This window comes from Diospyros lotus, chromosome 6 (assembly GCF_014633365.1).
Source record: "Diospyros lotus cultivar Yz01 chromosome 6, ASM1463336v1, whole genome shotgun sequence".
NCBI lineage: Eukaryota > Viridiplantae > Streptophyta > Magnoliopsida > Ericales > Ebenaceae > Diospyros > Diospyros lotus.
The window spans coordinates 31,097,924-31,118,181 of NC_068343.1; the positions used below are offsets into that span (position 1 = coordinate 31,097,924).

General features: G+C 38.9%; 1 protein-coding gene across 1 annotated transcript in view; it reads left to right on the plus strand.

Moving 5' to 3' along the window:
* LOC127803409 (uncharacterized) overlaps nt 1–20,258 on the plus strand; it is a 109,906-nt gene that overhangs the window by 9,718 nt on the left and 79,930 nt on the right. The window contains exon 4 of the mRNA XM_052339609.1: nt 9,600–9,713. Coding sequence (XP_052195569.1) covers nt 9,600–9,713 — 114 coding nt within the window. The remainder of the gene's footprint in view (nt 1–9,599; nt 9,714–20,258) is intronic.

Genomic DNA, 20,258 nt, shown 5'->3' on the forward strand with positions numbered 1-20,258 from the left:
TTGGAGAATGTGTCACTGGACATGACTCGCCATGAGAATGCATTTTGGTTATATGTTGATGGTATTCTCATACGAGATGGGTGTAACTAATCCTTGGACCTGAGGTTGTCACGGTCATCTCATAAGAAGATCGGTATGCTTTGACATCGTTTCGATGGGCCTAGACAAAGGTTGCACGTGGGCGATCGTTGGGTATGTCGTGAGGCTTATGGAGATGGGTGTATAACCAAGATGGGACTCGTCTATCCCTTAATAGAGGATGATGTATCTAAGGCGCCTTCGGTGGATATTCACTTTAAATCCATGGCCATGGTAAAAGAGATCAATAAGGAGTTATTGATTTACTTTCTATTAAGTGAAGATATCTAGAAGACCGAAGAAAACTCATGTGATCGTTATCAAGCAACACATCGCCATACTTGAGATCACATAAGATACATTGACGAGAGAATCGAATTACACGGTAACCATGCTCGTGAAAGGTTATTTGCGGATTATGAATCCTTCTGAATAATTGGGTAGGTATGATGCCTTGTTAGAGGCCAATCTTGTCTTATGTGTTTGTATCGACACATTGCCAACATATTCGGAAGCCTAATGAGTCATACGCAATAGGCACGGTCCCTGGCTTAAACCAGGAGAGTGGACGTATGGTTAAGTGGGACACTTCGGCAAGAAGTTGTGCCGTCGTAGGTTCTCACGGAAAAAGAACAAATAGACGTAATGACGTCGATATGACGAAGAGTCCTCATAATGGAAAGAGTTTCCTAAAAATGGCAATTGATTAAATTAGGAAGGAGTTTCTAATTTAATAATTTTCTATTTGTTGGAGTGGCAAATAGGAAATAAAATATTTTTGGGCTTAAGTTAATATTCGGACTAAATTAGATTTGGGCCAAATATTAAATTAAATATTATATTTGGACTAAATTGGATTTGGGCCAAATATTAAAATAAATATTATATTTGGACTAAATTAGATTTGAGCCAAATATTAAATATTATATTTGGACCAAATTAGATTTGGGTTAAATATTAAATATTATATTTGGGCCAAAATATTTTATTTAAACCTATAAAAGGATTTGAGCCATTTAATTATATTTCTAGTTGGACTAGAATAAGCCCACTTAAGATTCTAATTAAATTAGAATTAATGGGCTAGCCCAATCCATTAGGGTTTTAGAAACCCTAGGATATTTCACTATAAATATCCCTTTATGGGTTGCCCAAAATTAAGTGATTTTTGGTGTCGTTTTTCAAGAGTTGAAAAACGTATGGCCGTTCACTCTTCCCGTTTCTTTTGGCATCAATACGAAACGAGGGCGTTCTTTTTCCGTCCATACACAAGCCGCGTAAAGGAGAAGGAGCTAGCACTCCCATTCCGCTCTCCTTGCTAACGGACGCGTGCCGCGTATCACGAGTTAGAGGCCAGACGCTTGGACGGCTCGAATCCGCTAACGACTCGATAATCTAAAGGTCAGATTTATTTATTTGTTTGTGAATGATTTGATTTCGACGTTCATCCAATCGCCGGGATCGGGGTAAGTTCAAAAATTTTTGAACTACGCTGTTTGCCCCGTAGCGATCGTGCTTTACTTTCAATCCCATGTAGCCATACAATTTCCTTGACAAAAATACTTGCTACACTGGCTGTTGTAAATGGGTGTTTCAATTCGATAAAATGCTCATACTTGCTAAGCTAATCCACTACCACTAAAATGGAGTTGATTCCCCCAGATTTTGGCAGTTCCTCTATGAAGTCCATTGACACATCCTCCCAAATTTGATGGGAAATAGGGAGCGGTTGAAGTAGGCCCCCCGGTGAGAGAGCCATGTACTTGTGCTGCTGGCATATGGGACATTGGCGGACATACCGATGGATATTCTTTTTCATTCCTATCCAATACACATTAGCAACTAGCCTTTTGTAAGTTCGCAAGAAACTCGAGTGGTCTCCAAGCTACCCATCGTGACCTTCCTTCATCACTAAAGGAATCAAAGCCAAACTAGGGGAAAGTAGCAATCTGCCTTTGAATAATAATTGCCCATCCACCAAGGAATAGCTTGGCCTACTTGAAGGTTCAGCTTGTAACTCCCTGATGCTCGATTGGAAGTGGCTGTTTTCGGCCACTTCTTCTTTGAGTTGATCTAGTTGCAGCACTCGAGGAGCAGTAAGAGCTATGAGTGTAACCGGAAATGAAAACCAGGAGAACATATCAGTAGCGTGGTTCTCCAAGCCGACTCGGTATTGTATCTCAAAGTTGTAGCCCATTAACTTCATCACCCATTCTTGACATTCTGGACTCACCATTTGTTGCTCCATCAAGAACCTTAAACACTTCTGATCTGTACGGATTATGAACTTCCTCCCCAATAAATAATGTCACCATTTTTGTACCGCAAATACGATAGCCATCAACTCCCTCTCATAGACCGATTTATTCCGATCGTTGGGGTTTAAAGCATGACTAAAGAAAGCAAGTGGCCTATGTTCCTGCATCAATACAGCCCCGAGTCCATGCCCTGAGGCATCCGTCTCCACTATAAACTCCTTCAAAAAATCTGGTAGGGCGAGCACCGGTAAGGCTATCATGGCTGTCTTTAGGGACTGAAAAGCTTGCTTCGAACTCTCATCCCAATAGAAGTTATCTTTTCGAAGTCGTTCCGTTAACGGCCAAGCTAATTTTCCATAATTTCGTACAAATTGACGATAATACCCCATGAGTCCCAGAAAACCTCGGAGTTCTCGCTGCGAACGAGGGCTAGACTAATCCATAACCGCCTGAATTTTTGAATTGTCCACAACAACCCCCTGCTGCGAAATAATGTGGCCTAAGTGGTCAATCTCCATCTGTCCAAACCTGCATTTTTTTGCATTGGCATACAACTTGTTTTCAGCTAATATTCCCAATACACAACGCAAATGATCCCGATGTTCCTGCATCATTCTGCTGTACACTAAAATGTCGTCAAAAAACACGAGAACAAATTGTCTCAATTGCTCCCTAAAAATCTCGTTCATAAAAAATTGGAATGTAGCGGGTGTGTTTGTTAATCCAAACGGCATCACCATAAACTCATAATGGCCCTCATGAGTTCGAAAAGCAGTTTTCGGAATGTCCTTAGGGGTGATACATATTTGATGGTAACCCGATTTTAAATCCAATTTAGAAAAAACTGCAGCTCCATTCAGCTCATCTAGGAATTTTTCAATAATTGGAATTGGAAATTTATCGGGAATAGTTACCTTGTTTAGAGCTTGGTAGTCCACGCAAAACCTCCACCCCCCGTCCTTCTTGACCAGCAATAAGAGATTGGAAAAAGGGCTGATGCTTGGCCTAATGATACCTGCAGCTAGCATCTCTCTAACAAGTTTTTCAATCTCAATCTTCAAGAGATGGGGGTATCGGTAAGGTCTCACACTGACCGGGGGTACCTCAGGCTGCAGTGTGATGGTATGATCCCACCTTTGGTGCGGGGGCAGCCCACACGTCTCTTCAAAGACTGCCTCAAAGTCGGACAACACCTCCTGCAAGCTGTTAGGGATGTCAACTTCCACTACTTCAACCGTTAAACAACCCAACTCCAATAATACTCCCTTCCCCACCCTTCCGGAATGCCTTCATCATGGACTTCATGGTCACTAAAGTTTTGCTAAGGCTGGGATCCCCATGTAAGGTAATGGCCGCTTCTCCCACCTTGAACCTCATGATCAGGGAACCCCAATCCACTTGTGTCTCTCCCAATGTGGCCAACCACTTCATCCCAAGAATGACATTAGAGCTGCCCAGCTCCAAAGGGAGGAAGTCCTCCACAATCTTCACATTTTGTAACAATAAGGGGACCCTCTTGCATACTCCTGCTCCTTGCACTGCCATTCTCGAGCCCATTATCACCCCATATCCTCGAGTAGGCATCCTTAAGAGTCCCAATGTTTGCACCAAGTCAGCTGCTATGAAATTGTGGGAAGCCCTGCTATCGATTAGGACAATCACTTTTTGCCCTTTTATTGTTCCTTTAATCTTCATCGTTTGAGGAGGGGTTAGCCCCACCACGGAGTTTAGTGATAACTCCACCATCTCCCCTTCCTTGACAGTGTCTTCCCACTCCCCGGAAGCCTCCATTGCCTCATCTTGTTTAGTCCCTTCTTCTTCTCCCTTCTCTTCCTCATAAATAACCATCACTTGCAGCTCCTTGTTCTTACACCTATACCCAATTGAATACTTCTCGTCACATTGAGAACATAATCCCTTCGCCCGCTTGGCTTGTAGCTCATTCTCACTCAATCGCTTGAAGGGTGGTGTGGACAGCTTCCCGCTGACCAATGATCTTGGAGAATTAAAAGAGCTAGCTGTGACTATCCTGGGAGGATTAGAGGCCTGGAACCCTGGATTTCGTTGCACCATAGGGATTGGAGCTGGGTGTGGGGTTACCTTACTTGGATTGTAACCAAAATGATTCCCTTGTAGCACCTAATTCCGATCCTCAATTCGCTGAGCCATTTCCATGATATTCTCGAGGCCCAAGGGCCTCAACACCCTGATTTTCGCCCTGATTTCCGGTTTCAGCCCATTAACAAAGTGTCCCTCCAAAACTGCTTCGGGCATCTCTTCAATGGGTGATGCTAAAGTCTCAAAGTAAATTCGATAGTCTCGGACCTTTCCCCACTGTCAAAGGGCCATGAACCGCTCCTCCATGGTCCCTTCTTGGGTGGACCTGAATCAGTTCCTCAGCAGCCCTTTAAGCTCCTCCCAATTTCTTACTCGCCGCCTCCTTTGCTCCCATTGAAACCACGACAGAGCCCTTCCTTCAAAGCATAAGGCTGCCGACTCCAACTTCTCCGCATCGGTCAGCTGGTTTATTGTGAAGTAGCGCTTAGCCTTGAAGACCCAACCATCTGGATCATCTCCCTCGAAGATGGGCATTTCAAGGTGCCTCCCATGGTACTCCTGCCTTCCGACTCCATCAACCCAGTCGCCCCCTTCGCCACTTCTCCCTCCAACCGCTGGCGTCCCCTCCCTCGACAAGGATGAACTCGCAGGTTGGTCTTCCCCATCTCGCTTCCCCTTCTTCTCCCTCTCCTGCTCATCCCATCGCGCCATTAATAGGTTGAATTAGTCCATCATCCCCGCCATGTTCTTTTCAATATTTTGCACCCTCATGACTTTTGCCTTCCTCGATTCTATACTATCTTGTAAATTCGCCATATGCCCCTCTAGCTCACCCACTCTTTCAGAAACAGTCATCCCCATGGATCGATTGCTCTGATCCCAAAATGATAGAAATCCCACTCAACTTCAATTTCCTATCCCATGTAGATATCAATCCGAATTACAATGCTCAATTCTAGAAAACTAACAAAGAAAAGGAAGAAGAATAGAAAAAAGAAAAAGGAGGGCCAGTTTGAGAGGGCTTGCTCTCCTAGAATCTTCTTCAAGTTTCTTCACAACTCTCTCTTCTTTCCACTCTCTCCTATATAGATTCCCCCGACGGTTACAGCCACGTGAGGTTGTTATTCCCAACCGTCTCTGACAATTCTACCCCTGTATCCTTTTCCTCAATTGCCCTCTTGCTTCCTTTCTTACCCCTACGCTGATATGTGTGATGTATTTGTGCTCTATCACCTTCTTCCTACGTGGTACATCAAATGAAAAGTCTGGTTGAAATTTTTTTCATGGATATGGTGTTTCTTCAAGGACTCTCATTTGTCGAAGCATTGATTTTGCATTGAAGTGAAACAAAAACAATAAAATTAATAGATTAGATATTTTTTGATTAAGTGTCACAGAGATTTAAATTCAGCAGATTCTTTAAAATTCCTTTGAAGCAGAAAAGAAAGAAGAAAAAAACCTTATACAGTGACTTCTTGTTGAAACAATTACACTATAGAAATATATGTAAATAAAAAGAAGACATTATGAATAAGTATACCTAGGTAAACAGTAAGAGAGAATGAGATGGAAGGAAACCCAAAATAATTGCAGGGAGAGAGATAGAGAAGGCGTATCACTTATACTTGGACCTTGCAATCCCAGAAAGAATAAATCTTCTCTTCTGTTCTCACTTCATTTTCTTATTTCAGCAATAGTCATAGCAATTCCTTGCTCTTTTTTTTATATTTTTATTTTTTTGAGGTTTAGCTCTCCCACCTAGTGGGATTAAGGCTTGTGATGATAATAGATTTTTGGTTTGTTAAGATATGATGATTTAGTACCCTTGTGGGGAGTCAATTGATGAGGTAGGCAGTTGTTAGAATGGCTTCTCCCTAGTAGGAAGTAGGAACTTAACTAGTAAACATTAGGGTTCTAGCTGTTTTAAGCAAATGCCTATTCTTTCTCTTGGCTGCACCATTTTGTGGTTGGTTATATGGATAGGTGTTTTGATGAATAATGCCATCTCACTCAAATGGGCTTCAAATTCTGTTGAGAAATACTCCCTTCCATTATCCGATCGAAGGATATGGATTGAGGTTTGAAAAACATTAAGGCTCATTAGATGGAATTTTCAGAATACCTTGTATACTTCAAATTTTTCCTTCAACTAAAACACCCAACACACCCTAGTATGATCATTTATAAAGGTGACAAACCAGCGAATATTGGTTAAGTTTGGAATTTTTGTTGGAACCAAAACATCACTATGAACAAGATAGAATGGTTTGGTTGGTTGATAAGAATGAATAGGATGGGGGAGCTTTTGTTTGCTTGGCGAGAATTCATTGCTCACAATTGAAAGATGCACTCATTTTATTGATAAATAAATGAGGATACAAGAACTTTAAATATCTAAAGCTTGGATGCCCTAATCTTTTGTGCCATAATTTTATGCTGGAATCTGAGACAACAGAGGATAAAAATGAATTGTGTAACTTAGGAAAAATAGGAGTACCAGCAGCTCCTTCCATGTTGTATATGCCTTCTCTTTCTTTAGCATTGGCAATCATCTTCCCCGAAATTAGGTCCTGAAATACACAATGAGTTGGAGTGAAAGTTACTTTACAAGTCAGATCTTTTGTAATTTTGCTGATAGACAACAAGTTGCATCTCAATTTGGGCACATATAGGACAGATTTTAACCACAAATTAGTTAGGTATATGGAGCCTACGCCCTTGGCATAAGATATGGTGCCATTTGCCATAGTCACCTTTATAGCTTTGTCATGTTGTTTGTAATCAGAAAACCCATTTAAGGAACCTGTCATATGGTCTGAAGCCCTGGTATCCACAATCCAATCATTCACATTCAACAACTTGGAGAGATAGCATTTATGAAAATTACCTTGTTTAGCAAGGGAGACTGTTGGGTTAGGAACTTCCACAAAATCTGATAGTTTTGTAACCTTTGTTTGGTTCAAAATCTGTTGCAATACCTCTAATTGTATTGGGGTTAAGGTTAAATTAGTACCTTTACCTTCTTCCACATCAACTGCATAGGCTGTTTGTTGCTTCTTTTGATTTCTCCCTTTCCAGTTTGCTGGCTTCCCATGTAATTTCTAGCAAGTTTCTTTAGTGTGGTAGGGTTTGTGGCAATGGTCACACCATTCTTTGTCCTTTGGAGGGTCTCCATGAGTTGGTGCTGCCCTTTGTTTAGAGGCAACAAGAGCTGATCCATTCTGATTGTTAACTTTAGGTGATGTATTCAACATTACTTTCTTGTGGCTCTCTTCTCTTCTGACTTCTACAAAAGCCTCTATGATAGAAGGGAAGGGTTTGGTTTCTAATAGCCTTCTTCTAACTTCATCTAAGTTGAGTTTAGACCGTGTAAGAAGTCAAATACCTGTTATTTCTCTATCATTTTAGAGTACTTTACCCCATCCTTTATTCACTACCAATTGATATCATAGAACAAGTCCATCTTCTGCCATAATTCGGATAACACATTAAAGTAATCGGTTACTAAAAGATTACCTTGGCGAGTGTTTCGTATGGCTGATCGAACTTCAAAGCATTGTGCTGTATTTTCCATATTGGAGTACAAGCTTTGGACAACCTCCCTTACTTCTTTGGCTGTCTTGTAAAACAGATAGGTCCTCCCTATCTTTGGCTCCATTGAATTGATGAGCCAAGCCATAACTAAGGAATTTTCTGCATCCCATGCTTCATAATTTGCAGCTGCAGAATCTGGCTTTGGGATTCCCCCAGTTAGATACCCCACCTTACCTTTTCCTTTCATCACCAACAAGACTGATTGGGACCACTCTCGAAAGTTAGTCCCATTGAGCCTGTGTTGAGTGATTTGAAGGTTGTGGTTGTCTAGGGAGTTAGGGGCAGCAATTGGAAGTAAGGATCTTGATCCTCTAGGGCAGGTCGTTGATGTTCCACTGGTTGGGGAAGAACTCTCCATCCTGAAGCTGTCTGTGTGGAGATAAAAAAAAAAGAAAAGAATATGGAGTTTACAGAACCTTTGGCTCTGATACCATGAAAAAGCTTAGAGGAATTTGGGAGTAAAACCCTAAGCAATAAAAGGTGAACGGAACTATCAGTTTCACACCTTCAATTAGATCATATGATGAATATAAATACAGAAAATTCTATCATCTATATCCTAAAATCTAGGGACTCAAGTTATAACTTTAGATTTACAATACAACAACAGATTTAGATAAAAAATCTCTCCTAACTTTTAGGGATAGCTGTCATCTTATCTTCTTTTAATCTGATTTTTCTTCCTTCTTTATCTCTTATTCAAACCACTGGCCTTTATCTCCTTTTTCTTCGGAATTACCCTTTTAATCATAGGAAATTCTTCCTCAACATGAACAACCCCATGAAAACCTGAACTAGACAGAGAATGAGATACTGATATCAAAACCCCCTTACAGCAGAATTGCCACCAAGATACATAAAGAAATTGTCGCCCCTAGACAGTGAAAAATAGCCAGGAGAGACTTATGCCAGACCAAAATTTGACCTGAAGCTTGATTCACCAAATATTCAAAAAAGCAAACTGCTTCTGCTCAACTCTAATTACTCATCCTTTAGGACAGCCTTCAAACTATCAAAGACACAGCAAGGAGAAGCCGAAGAAGACTTGGATTACTGTATTTCCAGCGCCACCTTAAACTGACTTCAATCAATGAAGACCCATGAAATCCGACCAGGAGTAGAACTCACTAAAACAGAAGATGCTCTGATACTTCCAATCTGCGCAAGGTGGTCACACATCATTCCCTGACCTCCTAACACAACAAGCTTTACATTCTGAGAACCGGCTCACAAATTGCAAACCAAGATCATTTATAGGGAAATGCTTGACTCTAATGAAAATCTGCACGGATTATCATAAGTATAGCTTATACAAATTGTTTATATATTTCTTGGACTTTTCTTGATTTCTAGCACTTTTCTTATGTTCCCTGTGTTTCTTTTATCTTTTCTTTCATGTCTTCAGAATGTTTGCAAAATATTTCCATTTTTAAGCTCTTCAAAACATCACTAAAATGAAAATCTGATCCTTGCATATTCATTCATCATAATATGGTTTTTCCATAACATGCCTGTGACCTTTTTTCTAGGGAATATTGTTTTAATGTTAATTAATTCTGGTCTTTCTATTATGTCCATCCGCTAATGCTTATATTCATGTGTGTATGCTAGATGTTATTTGCAAAAGCGTGTTCTCAATGTCTCAAGGGGACCTGCTGTTAGGGCATTGCGTGCTCAGACTGATAAGAGGGAATATGCTATGCATATGAGACACATTGTGGAGAGGCAAGCTTATTTATTTAACCTCTACGTGTTCTATTAGTTAATTTGGTGCATATCTTAGATGAGTAGCAACTGCAGAATGAAATTTGAAAACTCGGAATTTGTGAATCAAAGCTGCACAGAAAAGAAGTTGAATGGAGATGCAATAAATGAGATGTTTAAGTAGCAAGCATGAAGTCGGATTCTGGGAAAACCAAATAGCATGTTTTTTATGTTAAAGCATAATGGGCTTTTCATATTCCAAAAATATAGCCGACTGCACCTAGTGGAATTTAAGGCTTGTGATTATTGTATTATTCTAGTCAGTTTCAAAAAGAAGATTTGTAAATTAATTATTGAAATGTCCATTAACAAAAGAAAAATGGGTGTACCCAATGCATGAGGCTACTTTCCTAAGAGTTTGTTTCTCGAACTTAAACCCACAAGCTATCGATTCGATGTCCACAATAGTGAGCCATAAATTAACATAGACTTAGCTTAAATTTTTTTAATTAGATTACAAGTTGTAAATTTAACTAATGGGATCCATGAACAAATGATTTAATCCAAATAAAAAGATTCACACCTCGAAAAGAAGAAAATAAAATCCCAAATAAAAAAGATTGCAATACAACAACAAGAGCAAGAACAAGAACAAGAACAATCACAAGCCTTTTCTCACTAAGTGCGGTGTCTTAGACGTCCAACCATTTCTATTTATAGCCATATCTTTTATAACGTCATTTATATCCCATGTCATCTCTAAGTGTTTTCTATCTAGTTTTCTTAAGTTTTCCTCTCCCTATTTTGCTATAAATGTCCTCCATTTCATCCACTCGTCTCACATGTGATTCTATTTGTCTTCTTGTCATTTGTTTAAATCATCTTAATAATGACTCCTTCATCTTATCTTCAATAAGAGCCTTGTACACTATAGCGTATAGGCTTGTTTCTTATTTTTGTCTTAGCTTGTGTGGCTAGTTCCGTTATAACATTGTTATGTCAATTATGCTCATATTTTGCTCATGCTTGCGGTTAGCTGCCAAACAATTTGGGAAGATAGTACTATAGCCATTAGATAAAACTTCCCTTTTATCTTTAAAGGGATTTTATTATTGCATAAAATGCTAGACATACTTTTACACTTTAACCATCTTACCTTGATTCTATACAACAACAACAACAACAACATATCCAGCCTTTATCCCACTATGTGGGGTCAGCTACATGAATTCTAGACTTTCATGTATTTCTGTCTTTTGTCATATCTTCATTTAGATCCATACACTTCATATCAAACTTTAATGTCTCTCCCAAAGTCTTCTTGGGTCTGCCTCTACCTCTTTTTTTGACTAATTGATCTATTTCATCAACTCTCCTCACAGGAGCATCTCTTGGTCTTCTTCTCACATGACCAAACCATCTTAATCTAGTTTCTCTCATCTTCTCCTCGATTGGCACTACTCTTACCTTATTACGAATAACTTTATTTCTAATTTTATCTTTTCTTATATGGTCGCACATCCATCTTAACATCCTATCTCCGCTACGCTCGTTTTTTGCTCATGATGGTATTTGACTGCCCAACATTCTGAGCCATATAACAAGACTGGTCTTATAGTTGTCCTATAGAATTTTTCTTTCAGTTTTAATGGGATTTTACCATCACATAACACCCCCGATGCATTTCTCCATTTTAGCCAACCTGCCTTAATTCTATGTGTGACATCCTCCTGAATTTCTCCATCTTTTTGAATCACTGATCCCAAATATCGAAAATAGTCTTTTCTTTGTAAGATTTGGTCTTCCAATTTTATTATAACATCCTCCACTCTTGCATTCTTACTAAATTTACATTCCATATATTTTGTTTTCTTTCTACTTAATTTAAATCCCTTAGATTCTAAATTGTTTCTCCACAACTCAAGTTTAGTGTTCACTCATTCTTTTGTTTCATCCACCAACACTATGTCGTTTGCAAATAGCATATACCATGGCACCTTTGTCTGAATATTTTTAGTGAATTCATCCATTACTAGAGCAAATAAGTATGGGCTTAGTGCAGAACTTTGATGCAGTCCTATTGTAATTTTAGACGGTTCAGTATCCTCTCCGCATGTTCTGATCCTTGTTTCTGCACCGTGATACATGTCCTTAAGGGCTTGTATATAGGCTATTCGGACTTATTTCTTCTCTAAAACCCTCCATAATACTTCTCTAGGGACCCTATCATAGGCCTTTTTTAGATCTATAAACACCATATGTAGGTCTTTCTGATGTTCTCGATACCTTTCCATTATGCGCCTTAGTAGGTATATAGCTTCCATTGTTGACCTACTAGGCATGAAACCAAATTGATTTTCCGAGACCTCTGTTTTTTTTCTCAGCCTCTGCTCTATTACTCTTTCCCAGAGTTTCATGGTATGACTCATTAACTTAATTCCTCTGTAATTTTCACAGTTTTGAACATCTCATTTGTTCTTGTATATAGGAACCAAAGTACTCTTCCTCCACTCATCTGGTATCTTTTTTTTTTATTTAAGTATCGCGTTAAATAATTTCGTTAGCCAGGAGATGTTCTCTTCTCACATGCATTTCCATGCTTCTATTGGTATATTATCTGGTCCCACCGCCTTATGATTTTTCATCTTTTTTAATGCTTGCCTTATTTCATTTGAACTTATGCGTCGATAAAATGTATAGCTCACGTTTCCTTCGGAGTTACTAAGATGTTCCAACCTAACTCTTGTGTCACCACCATCATTGAATAATTTTGTGAAATACTCCTTCCATCTCTCCTTAATTGCTCCCTCATTCACTAATGCATTTTGATTTTCATCTTTTATGCATTTCACTTGATTTAAATCTCTTGTTTTTTTTTTCTCTTGCTTTAGCTAATTTATATATATCCCTTTCTCCATCTTTTGTATCAAGTCGTTTATATATATTCTCATATGCTTTTGACCTTGCTTCACTAACAGCTCTTTTTGCTGTCTTTTTTGCTTCCTTATAATTTTTTTGATTTTTTTCATTGTTGCACTGATATACAGCCTTATGGCAAGTTTTCTTATTTTTAATTTTCAATTGTACCTCTTCATTCCACCACCAAGACTCCTTAAGGTTAGAGGCTCTACCATTTGTCTCTCCAAGGACTACCTTTGCCGTGCTTCTCAAGGCATTAGCCATTTCTCTTCACATTTGGTTTGTTTGTCCTTCTCCATTCCATTACCTTCTACCTCTTAATTTTTCTTTGAAAATTAGTTGTTTCTCCCTTTTTAAAACCCACCACCTGATTCTTGGATTTTGTTTTATGTGATTTTTTCTCTTCCAATTTTTTACTTGGACGTCAAGTACTAGAAGTCTATGTTGAGTAGTCAAACACCCTCCCGGTATCACCTTACAATTCCTACAACATAACCGATCCTCTTATCTCATGAGGAAATAATCTATTTGGGTGCTTAATGTGACATTTTTATATGTGATTAGGTGTTCGTCCCGTTTTTTGAACCCAGTATTGGTTATGATGAGCCCATATGCCATAGCAAAATCTAGAATAGACTTACCCTCATTATTAATTTCCCCGAATCCATACCCTCCATATACCTCTCTATAGTCGTTTCCATCTCTACCCATGTGCCCATTTAAGTCACCTCTTATAATCACTTTCTCTCCTCTTGGTATCATTTGTATGAGTCCCTCTAGGTCCTCCCAGAATTTTGCTTTTATCTCCTCACCTAACCCCGCTTGTGGTGCATATGCACTAAAGATATTCATAGTCATTCTTTCTAGACTAACCTTCACTATAATAATCCTATCCCCTATTCTCTTTACATCCACTACCTCATCTACTAAGCTTTTATCCATAATAATCTCCACTCCACTTTTCGCTCGAACATTTCCTGTGTACCATATTTTATATCCAGTTTCTGATAAAGTTTTTGCTTTTTTCCCTACCCATCTCGTCTCTTGAAGGCACATAATATTAATCTTTCTCCTAATCATCACATCTACCACTTCCATAGCTTTGCCTGTTAATATTCCTATGTTCCATAACCCAATTCTTAATTAACAAATAATTTAGAGCACTTCTCCTTGGGTGTTTTTTGAAGTTCATCATTCGTAAGAGTAAAGAGGTAAGGGCTCAATGCAAGTTCTTGATGTAATCTGATTGTAATTAGAAAAACCTCAATATATCCTTCATAAGTCCTAACACACTTTTTTCCTTGGTGGTATATATTGTAATAACTTATAAGCAGTTTAAACTCCTTTCTTGTCCAACACCTTCCATAGGACTTCTCTATGGACTATAGTGTAGGCTTTATCCAAATCTTTATTGCAATATGCTAATCTTTTTGTTTATCTCTAGACGTTTTCATTAAGCATCTCAGTAAGTAGATTACTCCAATTATAAACCTACTAGGCATAATACCAAATTGGTTCCCAAATACCTTAGTTTCTCTCGTTAACATTTGTTTAATTTTTATTTCAAAGTTTTATAGTGTGGCTCATTAGCTTGATGCTTCGATAATTTTTGTTACTTTGAAAATCTCCTTTATGCTTATAAATAGGTATTAGAGGGGTTTTTCTCCAATTGTCCGGCACCTTTTTGATTTAAGAATCTAATTGAATAATTTTGAGAAGAGAGAGAGACAATGATATGGAGGGGAAAAAGAAGTTCTGAATTCTCTATTCACTATTAGGTATATATATAGCTCTACAAAATGAACTCATAAGTTCTGAATTCTCTATTCATTGTTAGGTATATATACAGCTCTACAAAACAAATTCACTCACTTTGTACAACTAAGAGAAATAGTACTATGTACAATACTACTATGCTGTATCCTTCAAACAACCCCCCCCCCCCCCATCAAAGCTCACGCATATATATTATTTGCGTAGCTTGGTACAAAAATAGTCAAGTTGTGGACCCTGTAATACCTTTGTAAGAAGATCAACCAGCTGGTCATTTAAGCCAACAAACGAGGTACCGATCTCTCTCGAAACCAACTTATGTCTCACAAAATGATAGTTAATCTCTATGTTTAGTTCATTCATGAAAATAGGATTAGAGGCAATATATATGGTTGCCTGATTATCACAAATAAGATGCATAGGCTTTGAATCTTCAATGTCAACTCCTTAAGTAGTTGTTGAAGCCAAATCAGCTCACATGTGGCTAAAGCCACAACTTGATACCCTTCTTTTGCACTTGATCTAGCAACAACATTCTATTACTGACTTTTCCAAGACACTAAATTACCTCCAACCGATCTATGGGACAACTAGCCCAATCAGCATATATATATATATCCATCCAACAATCTGCTTAGTCCTTTGTTCTCAAACAACCAGGAGCACTCTTAATGTGCCTCAAGATACGCACAAAGGCATGCTAGTTGAGGTCACAAAGGTTGTCCAAGAACTAACTCACCACAAACTACAAAAGAGATGTTTGGCCGTGTAATGGTGAAGTAATTAAGCTTCCCAACATTTTTCGAGGTTCCTCTAATGACCCCCCTTGTCTCGATGCAAGCATAACATTAGTATCCATGGGAGTATCAATAGGATGGGAATCAAGCATACCAATTTCATCCAAGATATCCAAGACACACTTCTACTAAGAAATGCACACACCATGTACAACTCGAGTTACCTCAATGCGAAGGAAATACTTCAACTTGCCCAAATCCTTGATCTAAAAATGAGTGCATATGAGCCTTTAATTATCCAATACCAACCTCATCACCACTAGTAATAACAATATCATCTACATACACCATCAAGTATAAAACTTCACTAGTAGAGTGGCGATAAAAAACTGAATGATCAGCTTCACTTTTAGTCATACCAAAGGATTGTATGACAAAACTAAAGCGACCAAACCAACATTGAGGAGATTGCTTCAGGCCATACAAGGACTTCTTCAGGCAACACACCAGTCTAACTCCCTTGAACAAAACCCACGAGGTTGCTTCATATACAACTCCTCTTAGAGTTCACCACGAAGAAAAACATTCTTAATATCTTGGTAAAAAGGCCACTGCTAAATAGCAGCCACAACAAGAAAGATACATACAGAAGCAATCTTAACCACTGGAAACAACCACTGACAACCAACAATAGACTTCCTCGAAGTAAGAGCTACAAGATCCCATGTTTCATTAGCCAAGAAGGCAAATATCTCCTCATCCATAGCATGCTGCCACCTAGGGTGAGAATGAGCCTTTGCATTTGTCTTAGAAATATAAATGATGATAGCTCACAAAAGTACAAATAGGATGAGGGTTCCAAGTGGAATGTATACTTTGATGAATAGGAGCATGAGTAGAACTAGAGTAAGAACAATGGCACCATCTGTGGGAAGACATGGGTTTAAAGGAACATCACTAACAACAATAGGAGCCATTGGAGCTACTACAGGAGGCACTAGAGTAGATCCTGGTTTAGGACAGCAATGATGAGTCTTAAAAGGAGCAAGAACAACAAGAACTAGCATAGAGATTGGAGGATGAAAAGATGGGACAGGACGAACATTATCAAGATGGGAATAAGTACCACATGGAGAAGGTAAAAAGGGAGTAGACTCACAAAAGGTGACATTAGAAGAGAGAAAATATCTACCAAGATCAGGTGAGTATCACTTATACCCCTTTTAAAGATGAGAGTAACCTAAAGACGAATTTAATAGAGTGAGGAGACAATTTATCACGACTAGGTGAGAGAAGATAGATACAAGAAGTAAATCCAAAGACACGAGGGGAAATAGGAGTGGAATGGAGCCATTCAAAATAGAGTATGACATATGGTTGATTAGATAAGAGCGAGAATAGCTGCATCCTAGAGAGAAATCAAAACATGCATATGAAGTAGAAGAGTCCGAGCAGTCTCAAATGAGATGATAGTATTTACATTACATTCTACCACCCATTTTGCTGTGGAGTATGAGGACAAGAAGATTGATCAACAATACCTCAAGATGATAAGTTGTAGAACAATACTTCTTAGCATTATCACTCTAAAGAATACGAATAGAACAACCAAATTGAGTAACATTCTCATTATAAAAGTAGTGAACAAAGAAAGCAACTCATTCTGATATTTCATTAAGTAAAGCTAAGTGCAACTAGAATGATGATCAATGAATGTAATAAAATAATTGAAACCCTTTTTAGATTTGACTATGCTAGGACCCCAAATATTGGAGTGTACAAGATCAAAAGGAGCATCAACTTGTTTATTAAGATGACGAGAATAAGAACATTGGACATTGTGGAAATGGAAATGAGTTAATTCCCTTGGTTAACGGGAATCAACTCCAATCTCTTGATTAATGCTTCAAATCCCTTTCTTTGATTGATTGTTTTTATTTTTAGGTTTAGGAATGTTTTGTATATTCTGTGAATATTTCCTAATATGTTGTATCATTCCTCTATAAGAAGAGAGGAACCATTGTTTTTCTAATTGACAGTGAAATAGATTTCTTACTCCATATCTATTCTTTCCAGTTTACATGGTGTTAGAGCAGGGAAGGAGTCATAGTCGTTGTAAGAACCCATATTTTCGTGAGGTTGCCACGTAATTTAAGCAAGTTTAGAATACCGAAAAATTGGCTTGATAGCATTTATAAATACCGAATCGACTGCAGGAAATGCCTCAGAGTGAAATTGTCTAAGGAAAAATGATATGGCATTGATGAGCATCCCGAGATAGTATTTATGGTAATAAAAGAAATTGGAATTGAGTCGATTTTCGGTACAGCTAAAATGCAGCTGCTATTTAGGCTACAAAACCGAATTGTCGTAAGGGACTTCGGAGAAGTCAATGGAAGCCTGAGGGGGCTCCAGTTTTTTGTAATGAGCAATCTTTCAGTGGTTTCGAGATGAAATAAGGACCCGGTGAGGATGTTGGGGTGAAATCGTCATTATCGAGTAATCTTAGATTATTCATTGTGGATTTTCGGTATCGTAATGCAAATTAATGTAATGTTTAAGAGTGTAATTGCAATAAAAGAATTGTCTAAGTGAAATAGAAATGAATTTTAGAATTTAAATGTGAAAATTTTCTATTATTATGCTATAATATATATAATTATTTATGTATATATAGTCATGCATGTGCGTACACGCAAATCCCATACCCTTTGTAACTTCAAACCCATGCCCTGCAATTTCAATCTGTAAGTTAAGTGTTCTTCAAGCCAAGAGGGATGGGTAAGGCACGCCGTTGGTAGTAGAAATGACTATAAAAGGGGAAAAATGGGAGTGAAGAAGCAGGGAGATTGAGAGGGAGCTGGGTGGCGGCAAAGGCAAAGGCAACGAGCTCGGGCGGCCGGCAACGGCCAAAGCATTGGCCCAGCAAGGTATGTCGGTGGTCGAAGGGCTCGGTGGAGGCTCGAGAAGCGGCCAGAAGTAGCGAAGCCGCGGCCATGTCAACCATGGCCGTGAGCTCTAGCAAGTCGACGTGACACAGGGAGGCTGGCCGCGGTGGAGGAGGTTGTGCGGGCGGCAGCTGCGAGGTCCGGTGGTGTCGGCCAACGGTGTCGGGGCTGGCCGCGACGTCTGGTGGAGCCAAGGGCGATGGTTGGCAGCCATGCGCAAGCGCTGGTGCGTCGCTGTGAAGAAGAGGAAGAAATAGAGGAAGAAGAAGATGAATAGGAAAGGGGAAGAAAAGAAAAGAAAAGAAAAGAAAAAGAAAGAAAAAGAAAAGGAAAATAAAATGGAGAAAAATGCCGAAAAATCCCGAAAATAGGATTTGGAGATTTAGTAATATTTCGAATATTTTGGCGAGAAAAATTGTCCAGACACGCGTTTCGAGAATATAACACGCATACTGAGGAAGCCTGAGAGGTTAAGTTAAGGTAAGTAAAATTCTCTAGAAAATTTCAAAAATTCAAGAATATTATTTTATGAATTGTCATAATGAAATATTCGAGAAAATATTTGAGAAATATTTAGTTTGGATTTATTGAGAAAAAATAGGAAGAAATAGAGAGAAAAATAAAGAAAATGCAAGAAATTATGGAAAAATAGGTTTTAATGCTTATTTAAATAAATGTGGTGATTATGATGCTTTGAGGCTTAAAGTTGAAGTGACTTGTTCGAATTTTGAGGTTGGTATGCAAATCGAGACGATACATGAAGTTCAAGACAAGCGCGAATATCGAGGTAGCCGATAAGCTTGAGAAGGTAAGTGGTACTTCCCAACTGGATTTAGTTTTATGGAAAATGCTTGGTTTGTAAGTGGTTCCACTCAAAAACCTGATTTTAAGTAAATGATTTTTTCATGTTGTCATAGCTTGATGTGAATATGTCATGTAGATTGCATTTACATGCTATGATGAAATGTGTATATGTACACGATGATATTATTAATCATGTATCGTATAAGGGTTTGGGATTATGGATTGGTACAGCTGCTCTGCCAAGGGTGTACCCATACACCTCGGCCTGGTAAGGAGGCTGTAAAAATGGGGAGCAGCAGTTGGGTGCGGTCGACTCAAACCGAAATGATATGGAAATGACATTTTGCATTTTGCATTTTGCATTCATGCACAAAATATGTTTATTGTTTCGTTACTTAGATGATTCATCATCTAACTTGGGTTATACCCCTGAAATATTCAATTGTTTCAGATGGAGATTGTAGCAGAAACGAGGATGAATGAGGCATGAAATGACATTTAGCAAAATGCATGATGAATTGAATGATGAATGGAATGTATGTAATGTAGCCCATGTATTTAAGTTCTGCTACTTTGAATTCTGGACGTTTTGAAAGAATGATGATGTATATCCTTATTTAGGGTTAATGTTAGTTGAGAACTTATGCTTTGTATTAAGTTATGTTGAGGAATGAGGATGTAAGAATTGATTTATGATCAATGTTATGATGTCAGGTTCGATTCTTGCTTCCGCATTTGATGTGTATAATGATTCTCTTTCGAGAAAATGTATGGAAATTTTGGGATAGATATAAGGAATGATATGATTTAGCTTTAAGTTTGAAAGAAAAAAAATTATTATCCTAGAATTGTCCTAAGTTATAACGCGCCCGAAAAAGCGGGGCGTTACAGTCGCCCCTGTCAAACCTTAGACGTCGTTGATTCATAGCCGCCACTGTCAAACCCTAATCGCTGCCCAACTCCAGTTGCCACTGTCAAACCCTAGTTGGCGCCCTAGATTATCGTCGTTTCAGCCTTAGGCAGCCCTTGCGAACGCTGGAACCCTAGCCGCTGCCCAACTTCAACTGCCACAGTCAAGCCTTAGTTGGCGCCCTAACTCGTCTCCCTTCTAGCCTTAGGCAGCCCTGTGACTGTTGAAACCCTAGTCACAACAGATCGAGTTCCTCCTTGCTGCCACCGTTGTAGTTTTCGGATGGCCTCGCAAAGCCCTCCTTCCTTGCCTCCAATCACCATCGTGATGTCAAACGACCTTTGTGACCTTCATGTCTTTGCTGTCGGCCACTGATGCATCGTTAGATGCCCTCTGTGCCCTTTTCGTCGCTGCTGTCGATACTAGCCCGTAACATCTTTCCGTGACTTTGCTGCTTCTATAAGAGCCAAACTAT